We start from the raw sequence: 17,726 nt of genomic DNA on the forward strand, positions 1-17,726 counted from the left end.
AAACCCTATTAAAAGCAGCTTAGTCAGTTATTGGGCTGAAAAAATAAGTCAGTTCAAGATGTAACAGAGATGAACAGACACCATCCATCAGCTAATGTCTCTCACCTCCTCTCTCAGCATTGTAATGCCTCTGCTTCCTGAACACACAAGTTACACAGGTAAACAACGCTGGCTTTTTCTTGTTTGAAGGGTTATTCTTAAATATTCATTTGCTACAGTTACAGACTGTAACAACTACATGTTTAAATAAATCATAGAAATACTTACAGACCAAATAATTATCATCCTTCTAGACACAGAGTGATCTATGTTCCAGTAGGTAAACGGAAGGAAAGTGATATAAAAAATCTCTTCACCCAAAGCAGCTGAAAACTTGAACAAGTAGTAGTAGAAGTAGTTCTTCACAATATACTTCTGCACACAACCCTGGAAATGAGAGGGGTTTAGAAAGTTTTAGTGAATTAGCAATTTACAGCAAACATTTAAGATATTTTAACTGTTACAGTTCCCACAGTTTAAACCAAATAATTTGTTGGAACAAGTGTGTCATGGGTTGAGCTCAGAGAGCAACCGAATACTATGCAGTTGCTCACCTCCCCCTTCCCCCCAGCACTGGTAAGGAGAAAGCAAAGCAAAGGCTCAGGAATCGAGATAAGGACAGAGAGGGATGATCATCTGTTACTGTGGCAGGCAAAAGACAGACTCGTTAGGGGAAGAAAAAAGAGAACATAATTTTAATACAGACACTAACAACAACAACACGTAACAGACAGAGTAGGACCGTGAGAAGCATTACCACATCCTGAAAACACCTTCCCCCATCCCTCCCTTCTTCCCAGGCTCAGCTTTGCTCCTGATATCTCTGCTTCCACTCCCCAGTGGCACAGGGCTCGGGGAATGGGGGGTGCAGTCAGTCCTGCTGCTTCTTCCACTTCAGTGGTGGGAGGAACTCCTGGCATTCCTCCCCTGTCCCAGCACAGTCCCCCTCTCACAGGAGACAGTCCTCCACAAACCAACTCCGACATGAATCACTCTCATGGGCGTGTGGGTCACCCCCACATGTTACAGCCCTCCCAGAGCCAAAGTACAACAGCGGGGGCTTCTTCCCACAGGGTCCTGGCCTTCTTCGGGCGCAGTCACCTGTCCTGGTGTGGGGCCCCCCACAGGCCACAAATGGGTATCTGCTCCACCAGTGACCCCCATGGGTGGCAGGGGGGTGGCCCTGCCGTCTCACCATGGGATACAGGGGGGTCTCTGCTCTGGCACACCTTCACCCCTTCCTCCTTTCTTCCACTGACCTCGGTGTTCACACAGATGTTCTCCTCGCAACTTCCCCTCACAACTCCCACAACTCCTTCCAGGTTCCCCTTCTTAAATACAATATCACAGAGGCACAGCCACTATTGCTAATTGGCTCGGCCTTGGTGCAAAGATGGGTCCGACGTGGAGCCGGGGGAGCTTTGAGAAGCTTCTCACAAGGGGTCACTGCTGTAGCCCCCTCCCCTGCTACCAAACCCCCCACCACTCAAACCAAGACAAAGTGTCAAGAAATGAAGTTCAATTTTTATACTAAAATGAAGTCTACAGTGACAGCTCAACCACATTTCCTGCAGATCAGAAATCTGTTCAAACTAATTAAGGGTAGCAATCACATTGACAAAGAATTCCAAGAGATCAGATCAGTCTTTCCTCCAGGGAAATCAAGTATATTTCATAAAAGGGTACCAATGTGTTAATTTTGAAGTTTCTACATCTGTAGATAAAGAGAGACACCATCGCTTTCACTGGAAATGTGTTTTGAGATTAAAAAAGTAAACTGCAATTACTGAACCATTTCATTTAAAACTTGCCTCATTACAGCAGGCAAAGTTTACCCTGCTAGTCCCCGAAATTTGCCATCAGGTGCCACTGGCAACAGCATCCCCTGGACTGCCCTCAACACTGGGCTCTCCCACATGCTCCCGAGCCCCTGCTCCCCCACAGCAGGATGCTCATCAGATCACCCCACGCTGAGATGCCACAGATGTAACCTGTGGCCCTTACACGTGAGTTGGCTCAGCAATCGCAGCTGCATGAGCAGGTCTGGGGGAAAACAAGACTGTGAGCAGGCAGAGAGGAGAGATGCCCTTGTCACCACCAAATTTTCACTCCAATATCTTTAAGTAACAACTAGGTTGTCTCTTTAAACATTACCAGCAGATATACTGCAAGCAGTATCAGGTGACCCTGTTTAGGACTGTATTCATTTTATTAAGCTAGAGACTTCACTTTTCTCTGGATTTGGCAACTAGATGATTTCATTAGATGTACCCCACCTAACACACTCATTTCTTCTCTTCTAAAAGGCTGCACCCAGCCCACCAGAGCTAGGAAGGCACACAATAGCATATATTTTTAAGGCTGTGACTTTGGTTACTTGTGTAAAGGTTTGCTGTTGCTGCCATTTGGGAGCAGTACACCACTAAGAAGCCTCCCACCCTGTTAGCAGGAACAACATGTAAGCAAATTACATTTTATATAAACACCTGTACACTTCAGAGAAAAGGAGATACATATGAAGAGGATTTTTGATTTGGGGCAGGAGCAAGAGAGCCAAGCTACTCTATCTATTAAAAAAAAATATGGAAGTTGGCTATGGAAATGTGAAAGGACTTCCTAAAGATGAGAGCTAAGAAGGGATCATGAAGGCTTCAGCATAGACATACTAAATTAAGATACAGCTTTGACATAAGCTCCTAAAACTCTAAGAGGAAAACTATTATGCTCAGAGTTGACTGTGTAACTACTCTATCAATGAGAAACTCTCATCCTACATGCTAGTGAGAAAATGTAAAAATTGTCTAAGGAGTCTAGCCATGCAATTGTGACTCATTGCAAAAACCATTAGAAATTCCAGTCCCTTAATCTGCTTTCAATATAGAGATGAGGCAAACTGCACAAAGACAACAAAAGATGGAAAGAAGTTGCATCCATTCACCCATCATAGAAGAAAACACAACTTATGTAAATTGATTTTTACATCAGCAAACAGAAGAGATGAGTCAGTGCTTTTGAAATGCTGGGGTCACAGGAGTGTTCCCCTGTGTATTAGTAATAGGGGTCACAGATGAGTTACTGGCATCCCTCTAGGATAATGCAGCAGTATGCTATGGCTGGCCAAACAACAGAGCAATCAGTCTAAGTGTCTCGAGTCTCATATGCCACTTAGAAAACACCACCAGTGCAATTAGCAACTCTGATGCTTCTGTCTGAGATCCTGAAACTGTATTTGGTCACACTTATGATGGCCCCAGAGAAAGCTGTCTTCTGCCATCACTAATTCCTCAATTAAGCCTCAATCTCCAATGTATTAGGAATTATGTGCTCGTGTGCTTTAGATCAAAGATGATTAGACATATCCCTAAGGTAATGCTTTTATACTTGGAACCTCATGGGATAAGGGATAAAACTTTCTAATTCCAGTAATCTGGTTTGTGGGGGGAAAAAAAAAAAATTTCAGGTTCTAAGAGAAATCTGAAGTTAAAAAAAATATTTCCAGGTAGAAGGCAGGGACAAGTCATTCCACACGATTTTAAAAACCTTTCTTTTCCGTCCTCTTTCCCTTTTCTATCAGAAATCACCCCCCACTTGTTTCAACATTTTTTTTTTTTTTAAACACCTCACCAGCAGATCACAGCTGTAACATATGACAGTAACAGCCACACGTTAGGCATAAGGCATCACAGAATCGCTCCACTTGATTTAGGTAGTGTACAGTAATTGTACACTAACCCTAACCCCACAGGAAGTTAAGTAGTGTACAGAAAGCCCACTCCATGCACCTTCGTACCCTGGCCCATGAGAGGCTCACGTTCAGTTGCAGCAGTGCCAAAGCCTTGCCATTAGCTCACGTTTACTACTTACATCCATTCCTTCTGCAGAAAGAAAAAGACTACAGTGCTTTCTGAAGCATCTTCCCTTTTTATTCTCATCCTAACTCCAGTGCAGGAAAAAAAACCATTACAATTATTTGTGTAAACATTTAGTATCTTCTAACACTCTCAGAAGTTTATTCAGTCTCGACTTTTAAATAATTCTGATCATTAGACTTGATCATTCTTAATGTACTCAAGTGACCCGACGCATTCCACAATCTCTGAAGCACTTGCAGTGAGTCAGCCCCTCCATCCATCTCCATTACTATTCCATCTGGATCAGACAGGTTTTAATGGGCAGTAATTAAGGCTGTAGAGAAAGTCAGAATTTTCAGAACATTGCAGAAGTAAGGTGTAATAAGCCATGACATTCAGACAAAGACAGGTAATTTCACACAAATGACCCTTCTCATCAACTACAAAATACCTGTTTTGAAAAAACTGAACTGTTCAAATTACAAGAGACTCACATGAATGTATGAGTCTCCATAATTTAACTACTCACCTGAAGTATTGGCACAGAACATGGCTATTGTAGGTCCATCCTAATTTCGCAGTCTCTGCACACTGGTCACCGGTGGGTCACCCACACCAGGTGCTGCCCCACACATGCTTGGGGAGCCAAGCGCAGCCCCCGTGGTGCCGCGGCCGCCCGGAGCACAGGAGCATCCCCAAAGCCTCCCTGCGGAGCAGTAATGACAGGGCCAGCAGAGCAGATCAAACCACCACCACGGGGACTTGTGGGAAACACTAACACACAGTGACACAACACAGCAGGAATCTATAATTTTAGAAACTATATACATAAAGAATATTTAGTCTTTATAGCTGAAATAAAGGAACAGCAGCTGAACCACTAATGTAATGGATTTAAAATGTGTTTTTAGACAGAGGTATACCCCCCCCCCAAGAGAAAAAAGAAAAAAAGCTGTGTAAAGGTACCACTCCTTCCAATCCCTGTAGGATCTCTCTTATCAGAGCATTAAACAGACACTGGTTTCTTTCCCTGCCCTGTCTCTAGAGACAAGCTTTGCAGCACCAGACTTCTAAGGCTCAGAGCTTGACCCAGAGACACCATTAACCAACATTTTGTTCTCAGCTATCAATTACTTTGGATCTTTCAGAAGACATGCATGTTTTAATTAAAGTTCTTGAAGTCCCTTGCTTCCCTTCCAACAGAATTGCCTCGCAGAGGATCAGGAATTTCCCTCCCAAAGCCCCTAGTTAATGTATTGCAATATTTCTCAGTTAAGAGATTTTTAATTCTGAAAAAAGGCACAAAATTTAGAGAAGCCACAAAGACCAGGCACAAGGAAAAAAAGCCAAAAATCCCTGTCTAGATGCAACTATACACAGAACAATATAAATCAGACAATTCAGTCCCACAAGGCAGGACTGTGGGGAGTATAACTGGTGGGAAAAAAAAAAAAAACACCAAACTTCAGTACTGTAGTATTCTGTATAACTGGTCAGTTTTACATCACCTTCTATGTTTATTAACTGTACCCAGTTAATAAAAGAACCTATCAAGTCACAACAAAAAATTAGATATTGGTGATCAGATTTTGGAAAATAAGAGCAAGAAAAAACCATGATATCAAAGGCTTCATGTCTTTCATTCATCTGCACAGCTAAATGTCAAACAATTTCAGAGTTTTCTGAAGATCCAACAAGCAGCTGAGAGCAGCCAGTAACATCTCCAGCACCTATGTGTTCATCTTCCTTGGGAGCACCAACACTGGAAACACATTGCTCCAAAATGAAAGAACAGGGTGGCCAGGAAAAAGGGGCTGTGCTCCAGTGGGAGATCCTGGCAGGTCTGTGAGCCCCTCACAGGGAGGGCTTGGGGGCAAAGGACCAGAGGTAAGGTGATGGAGGCAGTAAAGGAGAGATACAGACACATAGAAGAAATTGCAGAGATGTCAGAAAGACAACAGAGGGGAAGGTGGTAGCACACAGAGCCTACAAAATGCACATAAGGAGCGCCAAGGGATGAAAAGCTTACCAAAGCAAACTCATATATATGTGCAGCTTCCCGCTTTGTTCAAGCACTTTTAATCAAGTAATTCTTTTTTTACCCTCTCCAGAATGCGATGTAGCCAGTTAGCAATAGTTGTCCAGGTTTACATAGTGTCCTTGTTGGAGAGACACCTAGAGCCAACTGAAACCTGAGAAACATGGGGATGGAGACAAACAGATCACAAGAAAACCCTCCTTAAACACTAAATTTCTGGTCAGTTTTGCTGTTAGCAGAAGGCGCTTGTTGACTAGTACACAAATAGGCAACATCCAGTTCTCAGCTGTTGTGCAAGCATTTACAGTGGCATGCACTAATGGCATAATGAGTGGGGGCATGGCCTTGAATCATCATTTGATGCAAAAGCAAGACAATCGCTGCATGAGAAGTATCAATGTGCAAGCTTCAAGCCAGACACTTTCAGTGGTCTCAGGCAAAGAACAAGTGGGGAATCTAAAAATCTGCCTGACTTCTGGTAGCATTTCAATAGTTTCTTAGCTCATTCAAAGCACTGAAAAAGATCATTATGTAAAGCTCTCAGCAAGGTGCCATAGCAGAGCAGTGCTACACAGCCAGCAGTACCGGGGCCGGCTGGAAGCTGTCAGGCTGAAAGGGACCACATTTTGCAGGACCAAAGGCTGAGATCAGTTAAGTAGGAAACAGGAAAGGTGTGTCCAGGACTCCCACCAACACTGCCACTCTGGGCACAATGCTCACCCAACCGATGTCTCTCACACCATTTGTCACATCTTACATCAGTACATCTTCATCGAAAAGCTTCCCCTTCAGTCTGTAGAGGATGGTCAGCTGAGACAGATACACACACCTGCATGATCAACACCCACGCAGCACACCACAGCTAGGACAGGTCCAGGACACAGTTAAGACACCTCAGATTATTCCTGAAGATTTCATTTTTTAATCTTCAAATTATTTTTCCTTCCACTCTGATTAGTACTTGAGAGGTAGACTGAATTACAGGTTATATTTCTGTATATTGCTCTTGAAGTAACATAATTAGCCCGCCTTCATTCTGTTGAAAGAACACAGGTAGATGTAACAGAATCTGCCAAGTGATTTAAATATAAAGTGAAATAAAATGACTAGAGTTGACAGAGCAATCATTTAGGCAATTAATAGGAAGAATCAATGAAGAAAAAAGTTGATTATGTTGTCTTCCTAAAAGAAAGCCTTCTTAATTAAAAAAAAAAGCGCACGCATAAGTTTCTTTCAGAGACATAGGGGAACGGCTGCTAATGAGACCGAGCCTGTTTGTGAAGGATTATGCCTGCAGTCAGCTGGAAGGACAGCCTCATGTTTCCTGAAAGACAGCCTCACCAAAGCATAGTCCAGCTTGTCCACCAAGGACGGACAGTTTACACTCCCATCACTTTGACAGAAGTTTGTCTAACCTGTCTTTACCAACACCGATTGTGGAGGCTTCACTGCTTGCTCCAGGTGATCCCCGAGTGCTTTGCTCTCCTGCCACTTAACCTGAGACTTTCTTACTGAATTTTAAACCTATGACTGTTTTCTTATCTACTGCAGGAGGCAAGGAACAAATTGTTTCCCTCCTGTGAAGGCTGACATGGGAGAAGCTTGTTACAAGCATTCAAAAAGGACATAACTGTCCTCTCTTCCACTGCTTAATCGCCTGGTATCTCTTCCAGAAGATATTTAGCATTATCCAGACACAGCACTTACCATGCCTGTTTTGAATTACAGTGCCCAAAGATCAGACACGACACAGTAATGCAGAAGGAATAGTCCTGCACCATTTCATTCATTTTGTGGGCAGTTTTCAGGATAGCATGCCACCATTGAACCATGCTCAACTTCTGATCTCTAACAATTTCTTTCCTCCATGAATGCACTACCAAGTCTATTGTTTTCCATTCTGCAGTTGAGTATTTATTACACCTGCTTGTTCAATAGGTATCTGCACCTATTGAACAGAAGTCATTTTTCAACCATACCTTCAGCTCGACAAGACTATTTGATTTCTGTTCTGGTCCTCCAGCCTACCTGCAGCTCCTCCTAAATCCATCTCACTGTCAGCGTGCCTCTCACACCTACATTTTCCAGCTAGTTACTTCCACATGGCTACGAAACCTATTCTGAAAAGCCTCTGTACTCATTGCTTTCCATCAAAAGGTGTTCTTCATGGCACTCAAACTCACAGGCCATTCAAGTTCATATATTCCTTTCTTAGCAGATGCCTGGAGAGTTGGCATCCATGATTGACAGAATCATAGACTAGTTTGGGTTGGAAGGGACCTTTAAAGGTCATCTAGCCCAACCCCCAAACCTACCAGCTCATATGCTTTGGAGCTTTTGCTAGTTGCTAGTAAAAAGGCAAGATTGTCTGGTCTTCTCCACACAGTGGTCTCATGGTATCAGAATTATGTTTCAGCCCTTTTCTTCCAACATAACTCAGAGGAACCCAAGGAGGTCTACCTTCCACCGCAGTCTTCAGACTTTTGAGCAAACACCTACACGCACATCCCTGACACGGAGGGTAACTCTTTCGTTTATTTCCTTGCACGCTCTTTATGGAAAGTTTTGTCTCTCATGGCCATTCTAGTTGCACAAGTAACTCCTCAGATATCTAGTTCTTATACTTTTGTTTTTTAATTACTGATGTATGTCAACACCAGTTTCCAGCCAAGAAAGCTGCACTACACCAGCATAAGTAGGGCTGCACGCATCTCCTCCTTGATGAGCCCTGTGAAGGCAGCTCACCTCCTTCATCCTCTCAACCCTGCTTTGCCAGCCAGAGGTTAGGCCGGTTGGACTGTTTCAGGTGCCCTGACAAAAGTGGTGGGTGAGCTTCCCATGCACTTCATCATCCTCTTATGTTTCAGGAAGAACTGGCCGATTTGTGCAATAAGGAAACAACAGGGCAAGAGAGGCAGAGAAGGGAAGGACAGAAGGAAAAGGCTTCCTTCCTCCCTGTTTTACAGTGGAAGAACAGGTTTGTTTAATTGCAGTTTAATGTGCAAGAATTAGATTGCAATTTTATGAGGTGCACCACAGAGCCTATGCCTGAAAGTGTCCGAGGAAGTCATTTTAAGGGTTAGGTAGCTGCAACGTCTGTGGACAGAGGGGGGGAAAAAATGTGAGTTAAAAGCCAGAGAAAGCACATTATAGACAGTTCAGAAGGACAAGGACTCCAACTTCAAAATGGAGACCAAATTCCTCTGAAATTACTGTATTTCGTACCTCCAAAGGCTGAGTGTTACTAGAAGAGGTTTTGGATAGAAGAAGGATGCATCGCACAACAACAGTTTTCAAACTGCACAGCATTAGATGGCCACCCTACCCACCCACCAGCTCCCTGCGAGCACCACCACCTCTTATTTTTGACTTCCTGCCAAAACAGATGAGTCAGAGCATTACTAGGACCTGCACGGCTGCTAGGTACCCAGGCTGCTCTCCAGAGACCCAGAGGAGTGGGAAGCCCCTCAACTCACTTTTCCCCCAGCACACCAGGTTTGAGGAGCTCCCATCAGCTGGGAAACCTAACCTAACCCAACAGAAGCATGCAGGAACGGCCAAATGACCGTGGAGAACCAGGACTTCACTGTTAAGTCTCTTTTCAGAGCAAAAAAGCTTGTTCTCATCTTAAGACTTGGTTTTAGAAATTAACTAAAGCATGGAAAGTTGATACCATGGATTAGTCACGTATTTCTACCAAGCAGCATCATTAATCCAGCCAGCTTGCTTTTGCACAAAGATCAGTTCCACAGTAGAGGTCTATTCTGAGAGGCACAGAGCAGCAAGACTTCTGGAAGATAAATGGGAAGAGTAACACCATACCATTTTCAGACAACTATTATTTTTTTAATCTGTTATAATCAGGCACCAGCACAGGGAGAAATGACTGTTTCCCCAGGAGATAGTTCCAGGATTCAGGTCAAAGAGCAGTTTTCTAAGGTAGTGCCAAATAAGGCTTCAGGTTAAGTATCATCACAAATATGCAAGTCCCTGGTGGATGCGCTCCTGGAAGGCAGAGATCACTAAACGGGAAGGGACACAGTGTTCAAGTTGCAGCCGTGACTGTAGAGAGGCATGTTGGAGGACACCTCAGCAGCCAGACAGCCCCTGGGGACAAAAGCTGTAGATAAGATGTTCTCAATTCACTTGCTGCCTCATTATTAGTTGCAATTAGTCCAGGCCATGACAATGTCACCTCTGTTTCTGATGGGGAAACACACAAGGAGACCAACATGTAACCTGATGTTGCCAACAAGTGCTGCTTCAAGGCCAGAATCTCCTACAGCACTGCACAAGTGACTGTCTGAAGCACCCTTGGCACCCCAGCAGCCCCCACATGCCAGCAGTGCTTGGCACAGCAGCGCTCAGCACAGGTGCTTGCAAGGTTTAATACTTCATTCTGTGCCAGTTCATTATTCATCCTGGCACCTCGCAGGCACAGGTGACATTGGCATCACAACCACCTGGCTGTACATACCCCCTTCTTCTCCCTAGACACCTCTTATAGTCTCTTGCTTATTGTCCTCTGCATCATGCCATCCTGGTCTATGGGCCTTCTATATGTCAGGGAACAGGTTCCTTGCTACTAATACCTCTGAGCCCTTTCCCATGCGAGCATTTGATCTTTGCTCTCTTGGGGCACATCTGAGGTGTCCAACACAGTCTTCTCCTGTAAAATAAAGTACCTCAACCCTCTCTCTTTGTATAGAAAAATGGCAATGGGGAACACTGAAGGCAATACACCTAATTAAACTGGTTAGCATAAGTAAGCAGGTATAATTACGTCACGTCAAGCTAGCTGCAAAGGGAATAATGACCTGGCGTGCTGTTACAGAATGACCACACAGCTCTGTGCGTACCAGAACTGGCAGGCTCAGGGAACTCTATTAGCAGTAGTTTGCAACAGCCAGTTGTCTTCAAAAGGAAGGATTAAACATACTTTTTTTTTTTTTACATCTAGTAATAAATATTCACAAATATAGCAACAAAATAAAATAGTAATACATTAGCACTGTAACTCTATATTAAAGCATTTATGTACCTCCAAATCTAGACCAACAGCAGTTTACCTTGGAAAAGTGTTACAGGTGCTAACTACACTGAACCGATATAAAGCCCTATAAAGCAGTAACTTAAATAGCCATTTTAAATAAAAATCTCATGGTTTAGACAACACAACCTGTACATTCTAGACCTCGAATTTACTTGCCTCAGCAGTCAAATGTCACCTTCCGTTGTCTAGATGACCCATAAATATTCCCTGCAGAGAATATACATGAGGTAAAAGAACTGGCTGCCCGAAAGAGTTTTCCAGGGACAACAGATTTTTCTCTGACTTTTCGGCCATTAAACCTACCGCCCATTCTCCAGAGATCCAAAGGAGAAAAATGACAGCAGATGAGCTTTTATACTTATGGCTGGTATCTGAACTAATGGCCTAAGACATTCGGTAGAATTATAAAACAGTAAGTGGCTTGCCTCCAAGCACTGGAATTAATCCTAGGATCTTGACAGCTCCTCATTACAAGGTCCAGTGGCCTCCAAAAAGATGACTCAGACTGTGAGCTGGGAAGCGCCGAGTCACAAAGCACCTAATCATCGGCATAAGGACTTGGGCTGCCCACGCGGCCCCTCGCATGCCCCCGCACCACCACCCACCTCACCAGCAGACACTGCACAGCCACGCCAGAGACCTATTACAATCAGTGAGTGAAGTTTCACAAACTTTTGTTAGCATCAGGTGTTTCTGCAGCAAGACCTAGATGACTAGACCCTGGTAACAAATGGCACGTGCCTGGATTTGCTGCCTGTTCTCCGGAGGAGACACTGGTCTTCTCACTGAGGAGCAGCAAACCCAGCACTAACAGATCTACCCAGGGTTGCCACACACTACCTGAATCTTGGATGCAACTGTACTGTCATCTTCCAAAGGACCATCACTCGTAGGGCTGGCCAAAACCATCCGATGAAACTGTCTCATTCATACAGACTAACAACGTCCCTTACCAGCTGCTTTCCAAGGGAACCTTAAACCAAAAATCAGACACGTGCAAGAGAGACAAGCTCCCTCAGCAGCCACACCAGGTAGAAGAGAGCTGAACACAAAGTACCAGAGCAGCAGGAGTGATGCCACGGAATGTGAGCCTCATGCTCAGCCCACTGAAATAAGAAACTGGATCTCATGTTTCTCCAGCTGCAGCTCCAAAACAAGGAACTTCCAAAAGTTCAGCTATATTCTCTAGCAGGACAAAGCGCTAGCATTTGAGGCAGAAGTGCCTGAACCCACCTCAGTTACTGTCAACTTATTGCTGCACGGAAAGGGAAACGACATGAAACTGAGGAAACCAGTAATATGATTTTAAAAGGAAAAGCAAGACTCTGAGGCAGATGTAAAAATCTATTGCAAGGGAACACCACTGAAGAGAAACCTTGACTCAAGCTCTAGAGCAAGTCTACTTCAAATTACCAGACATCCCATCCCAGCAAAAGCAGTGCTGTCATCTATGTTTCGCCAGTAATTGACTGCATTTTGGGGGATTGCAATACATCCGAGATCTATGTGCAGTTTTTATCTGCTTTCCTGGTTTCTGTTACCATCACCTTGCTGTCATCCTGGTTATTAGCCTCCTCACCTAAGGCACGAACAAGAACTATACAGTCACTAAACATGCTCAGGCAATTTGTAAACATTACACCAGTTCAGAGCAGTTCTGACTGTTAAGGTATAACTACAGAGTAAATATGAACTAGTAGTCTTCCAAAGGCAGAAAGATAGATCTCGAGAGATGATAAAGCATCAGGGAAAAGGAAGAGTAGAGAAAAACAAACAAATCTCCACAGAAAACTTTGAATAAGAGATTATTTTTCTTTTTAATTCAGGCTATCAATTTCAGGAGCAAAAGTCCATCAGGAGGTTAGAGATAAGCACAGCTCCGTTTTTTAAATGTATGTAACATTTATTTGACCACTCACTAAAACACCAGAGAAGTCTTCAGAAAGTTGGTATTTTTAAGTGTGCAACTTGAGGGCTTCATACAGGGCATCAGGAAAATATACCTCTCAAGCAGTTTCAGAAATGAAATCTCTGAGAATCTAATATTACAAAGGAGTAAAGAAAACTAATTAGGTAGAGACAGGATAATTAGAAGTTACTGTCTTGTCTTCTGCAGTAATAAAATCTGACAGTTTCTTCACTAAAAGCCCATGGTTTCAATATTAAGTCCAAGTCAGAGCATAAATCTGGCTAGTGTGGTAGACTAGCACCATTCTGTATCATGCTCAGATACCCGAGTTTCCACTTGAGGTATTAAAAAGTATTTCTAACTGATCTGGTAACCAAGGGAACATCAAGAACATGAGCTAGGTAGCTGATTCAATATTTAAGAAACACATGCAGCCCTTGCTGTCACATCTAAGCATTTCATCCCTTGTCTTGGCATCTCAGGGCAGCTCCTGTGCAGCAGATGAGACTGAATTACAAAGATTCACAAATACAGCCACTCATTGTGCTGCTGACCACTGTAATGAGTCCTTGCTGACTTCTTTTTTTTAAAAAAACCCCACATATAAACTGCAGATTATACATAAAAGACAACGCTGATGCATCACAAGCAGCACTGCTGGCAACAAATGCATGCAGGTAAAGGCCTCCTTCTCTCAGATGAAGAACTGTACTGTTTTGCTACCCTCCTGAGGAATCCCCCCTTCTCTCCATGCAGTATGGCATCCACCCCTACCAGGCATGTCCATCCCCTCCCAAACCACCACCAGCTGACAGCCCTCAGCTCCCTTTCCCCAGCTGGGCCACCTCGGCACAGCATCCAGCCCATGTCAGATGCAGGGGCCTGAGAGCTGGCACAGAAGAAAGGGAGAATGTCCTGGAGAGATGGAGCTGTGGCAGCCCCAGCATCTGGCCAACTATTCACATCCTTCACTCAAGCATGCAATATACTCTGTTTTCAGAGGTATAACCTACTGATTGTCCAAGAACTTACATAGGAGAACCTGAAAACCTCTAAGATTAGTGCACTGTGGCGGTAAAGACAAAGTAATATGAAAGTTACTACCTCATAGAAACCTTCTGTCCTGATAGTACGGACTTTGAAACGCTCAAGCTTCAGAAAGGGATGCTCAAGCTGAGCACAGAGCCACCTAAGGTCACCAGGAGCGAGATGCTGGGACAGTGCTTAAGCACTTTTCTGCAAACACCTGCAGCTAAGAGCAAGAAAATACCATGGTCCGTAGAGAGTTTATGGCCAAGGACTTTGCTATGTTAGAGTTCTAAGCCCACTTCTGAGCAGATACATCAGGGCAACCCCACCTCACGTAGCAACAGAGCAGTAAACGTGAGGTTTGCCGTAAGGAAGATCCAAATTCACTTTTTGCACCTCCTGGAAGGTTGCAGAAGACCCTCTTTGTAAAAATGGATTTTCACAGGAGGAGAGTATATCCTTATAAATCTAGCACTTCACTGAAACACTGTTCAAGTCATTACTCCTACCTCCATCTTGTTTGGGTTTGAACCCAACTTCCACATGTTTCAGAAGTATCCTAATTATGTGGAAACAAACCCTTCTGCTTCTATCTCCAGGTCTCATGGAGTCTCACCTAAGACATATTTACCATAAAGGTAGTCGTGACTCATTTCGTGAAACCCAAAACAATTGCTCCAGGTGAAGCAAACAGCTCCATTCATGGAGCCTTAACTTGGACAGGTCTTTAGTACCAACACTGTTACACTAACTACATCACTATTCAAAAGCAAGTAGTGAAAATAAATCTTTAAGTGAATCATCTGCATAATTTACCAAAAAGAGTTTACAGTAGTTCAGAAATGAACAGACTGAAGGACTACCACAAATTTCCTTATCTTCTAAGTGAGAAAGAGTCAAACAGTGGCTGATGAAGAATTTTAGATGCTTGAAATGGAAATCCAAGCACTAGATGTAGAAGAGAGAAGGGTAAAACAGTGCGGAAGGGGAGGAGTGGTAGAGCTGCAGCATTGGTGGTTGGCCCGTGTTTATTTTGCAGGTGGAGTCTGGAAGACCATTATCACACCTCCTTCCCAAAAGGCACCACCACTGATCTGCGAATGAATTGAAGTCACTGCAGTGAGAAAGCAGGTCATCCAACCTGTACACATCGGTTGCGTCATGCCCTTCCCCGCTCCCTTCAGATACCCGAGTAGGTGACAGCCCGTGCCATCAAATGCCGCCACCGGCGTGGCCGGCGGGACGCGCAGAGGGCTCAGCCCGCCGCCACCGGCCCCAGCTGCCGCGGGCACAGCCACGGGCACAGCCACGGCCGCGGGCACAGCCACGGGCACAGCCACGGGCCCGCCCGGCGTGAAACTGCCGGAGCCGTGGGTCGCGCAGCACCACGGCACGCGCGGCCCGGGTGGACGCAGCCGCCTGCCGGCCGCTGCCCGCGGGAGAGCGGCCATCCCGGGGCAGGCCACCGCCGCGGGCAGGCCCCGCGCACACCGCGGGGTAAGCGGAGAGCCCCAGAAACGCCTCATCCCCGGGGCCGCGATGGAGCCGGGCTGCGGCACCGCACAGCGCTCCCCGGCACCGGCGCCCCCTCGCAGCCCGGCCCCTCCTCCCGGCCCCTCCGCCCGGGCAGGCGACGGGATGCGGGGGACCCCCCCGGGGAGCCCCGGCGCGCACGGCCGCGGGGGGGGGGGGGGGGGGGGGGGGGGGGCTCTGCTGAGTCACGGCCGGGCCCGGCCGCCCCCCTCCCGCGGCACTCACCTGCGGGCCGCGGCCGCTCCGTACCCCGTTGGGGGGCCCGCGGCCGGCGGATGCCGGGCGGCGCAGGGCGCCCGCACCGTTGCAGGCGCCGCTGTCCCGGGCCGCCTCCGCGGGGTCGCCGCCGCCCTCCTCGGCGGCGGGGAAGAGCCCACAGCAGCGCTGGAAGCGCGCCACGGGCTGGGAGCTCCGCAGGGTGCCCAGCAGGCGGGCCATGCTGCCGGCAGCCTCCGCGCTCTGCTCCGCGCCGCGCAGCACCGACCCGCGCAGCGCCCCGGCAGCCACGGGGCCGCGGGCAGGTGAGCCCCGCCCCGCCAGGTGAGCCCCGCCCCTGCCCCGCCCGCACAGGTGCGGTGCCCTCCCGGGAGCGCCCCCTGCCGGCTGGGCCGTGCGCCGCGCCCCCGGCTGCGGGAGCCCCCAGCCCCGCCGGGCCGGGATCAGGACCGGGACCGGGACCCCGAGGCGGCGGCCCCCCACCCGGCGGCGGTAGGAAATTCAGCAAGTTCCCCTTTTTTGTCATTTTTCCTACCACAGCTACTCCGGTAACAAAAATTTAATATAATCTACCTTGAGATAAACACAGCCTGCTTTCTTAACCTAAAGATAAAACGCCCTGAATCTCACCAAGATCTTCGGGATTTCCCTGGAAAACACACAAACATGGACGCCATGAAAAGGCAGGTGAGGAGGGCTGCGGGGGAGAGCCTCTTCCCCTCCCTGCGCTAGCACTCACACCACCACTGCGCTGGACAGAAGGGCTCGTCCCCCCTCGGTCCCCCCTCGGTCCCCCCTCAGTTCCCCTCTCGGGTGTGAAACAAATCCTGGGCCAGCCCCGGGTTCAGTTTGTCCCATCTTGAGTCAGCTTTTCTTTTTTCTCCCGAATATTTACACATGTATACATACACACGTACACATACGCCTATAACCATACATCTCTTAAGTATTTCCTCCCTTAAATACAGCTGTGGGATTTTGGTAGAAAGAGAGAAGTTATCACTTGGAAGACACCCCTCAAGCTCTGGGGCTGCAAAACTTGCTGCAGATGATACTTGCTGATTCCTGCTCTTGAAACATGAAGGACCCTAGTTTTTTTGGTGCATTTTTTTTTTTAGAACAGCCCATTTCTATCCCCAGAAACATATTTTGTACAAAGATTGCAAAATCACCATTTGCTCAATGTAGCACACTGCAAATCTGTTACTTTTTTCCTTCTCAAATACCCCAAATTATCCAGGACTGCACCAAGGCTTTTCTTTCTACAGCCTCTGAAAACCAAAGCCATGCACCTTTGCTTTTTAGGAAGTCCGTTTGTCCCTGTGCCATTGCTTTGGCTGACTGTGGGAGATGCTCACGCAGCCTCTGCGAGTGCCAGCTCCCAAGATGGCAGGGTCACCTCGTCACCCAGCCTCAGCTCGGGCCAGGCCAGCACCACGGCCATGGGCAGCGTGGCCTCTGTGAGCAGCTACAGGGATGGGTCTCCTTCACCCCCCTTCAGACTCCGGGGCAGACTCCATGGATCTCGTCTAATTGTTTTGTGTGATTCATTTTATTTTATCTTCTCAAAATATAATCTTCTGTCATTCAAGGTTTGCCCAACCACAGCTCCAGGGGACATCATGTTTCAAGTGCTTTCCTCATTGCTTGTGCACACACACACTCCTCCGCGACCGAGATGACAGGATTGCAGCTCGCTCGTTGGCAGAACCAGTTCACGAGGAGGGAGGCTGCCTGCTCCGGCTTGGTTATATGTTTGTATTGTTTACTTGCAGGAATTATTCATTGTTTGCTTCTGGTTTTGTTTTTTAATGGCTGTATAATTTATTAGGTGCACTCATACCTATCTGGGAAGTTTTTCTGTTCTCCTTCTGTTTCTTGGATATGTCAAACATCCACAAGTGTGGAATTTCAATTAAAAATTGCATTTATATTGCTTAATTCCTTCTCCACAGACAGACTTCAGTAGAGCTGGATGAGTTCAGTCCATGGTTCCTTCATGGTTATTTTCATTGTATGACAGAAAGAGTCTTCAAAACAATTTAAATCTTATTTTAC

General features: G+C 46.3%; 1 protein-coding gene across 1 annotated transcript in view; it reads right to left on the reverse strand.

Annotated features, from left to right (window-relative positions):
• Window positions 1-15,906, reverse strand: part of SGPP2 (sphingosine-1-phosphate phosphatase 2) — a 40,902-nt gene extending 24,996 nt beyond the window's left edge. Inside the window, exons 1-2 of the mRNA XM_074878247.1 lie at window positions 15,678-15,906; window positions 268-426 (exon numbers count right to left, since the gene is read on the reverse strand). Of these exons, the coding sequence (XP_074734348.1) occupies window positions 268-426; window positions 15,678-15,890 (372 nt within the window). The 5' untranslated portion in view covers window positions 15,891-15,906. The remainder of the gene's footprint in view (window positions 1-267; window positions 427-15,677) is intronic.
• Between the last annotated feature and the right edge of the window lie 1,820 nt (window positions 15,907-17,726).

This window comes from Strix uralensis, chromosome 9, assembly GCF_047716275.1.
Source record: "Strix uralensis isolate ZFMK-TIS-50842 chromosome 9, bStrUra1, whole genome shotgun sequence".
Lineage (NCBI taxonomy): Eukaryota > Metazoa > Chordata > Aves > Strigiformes > Strigidae > Strix > Strix uralensis.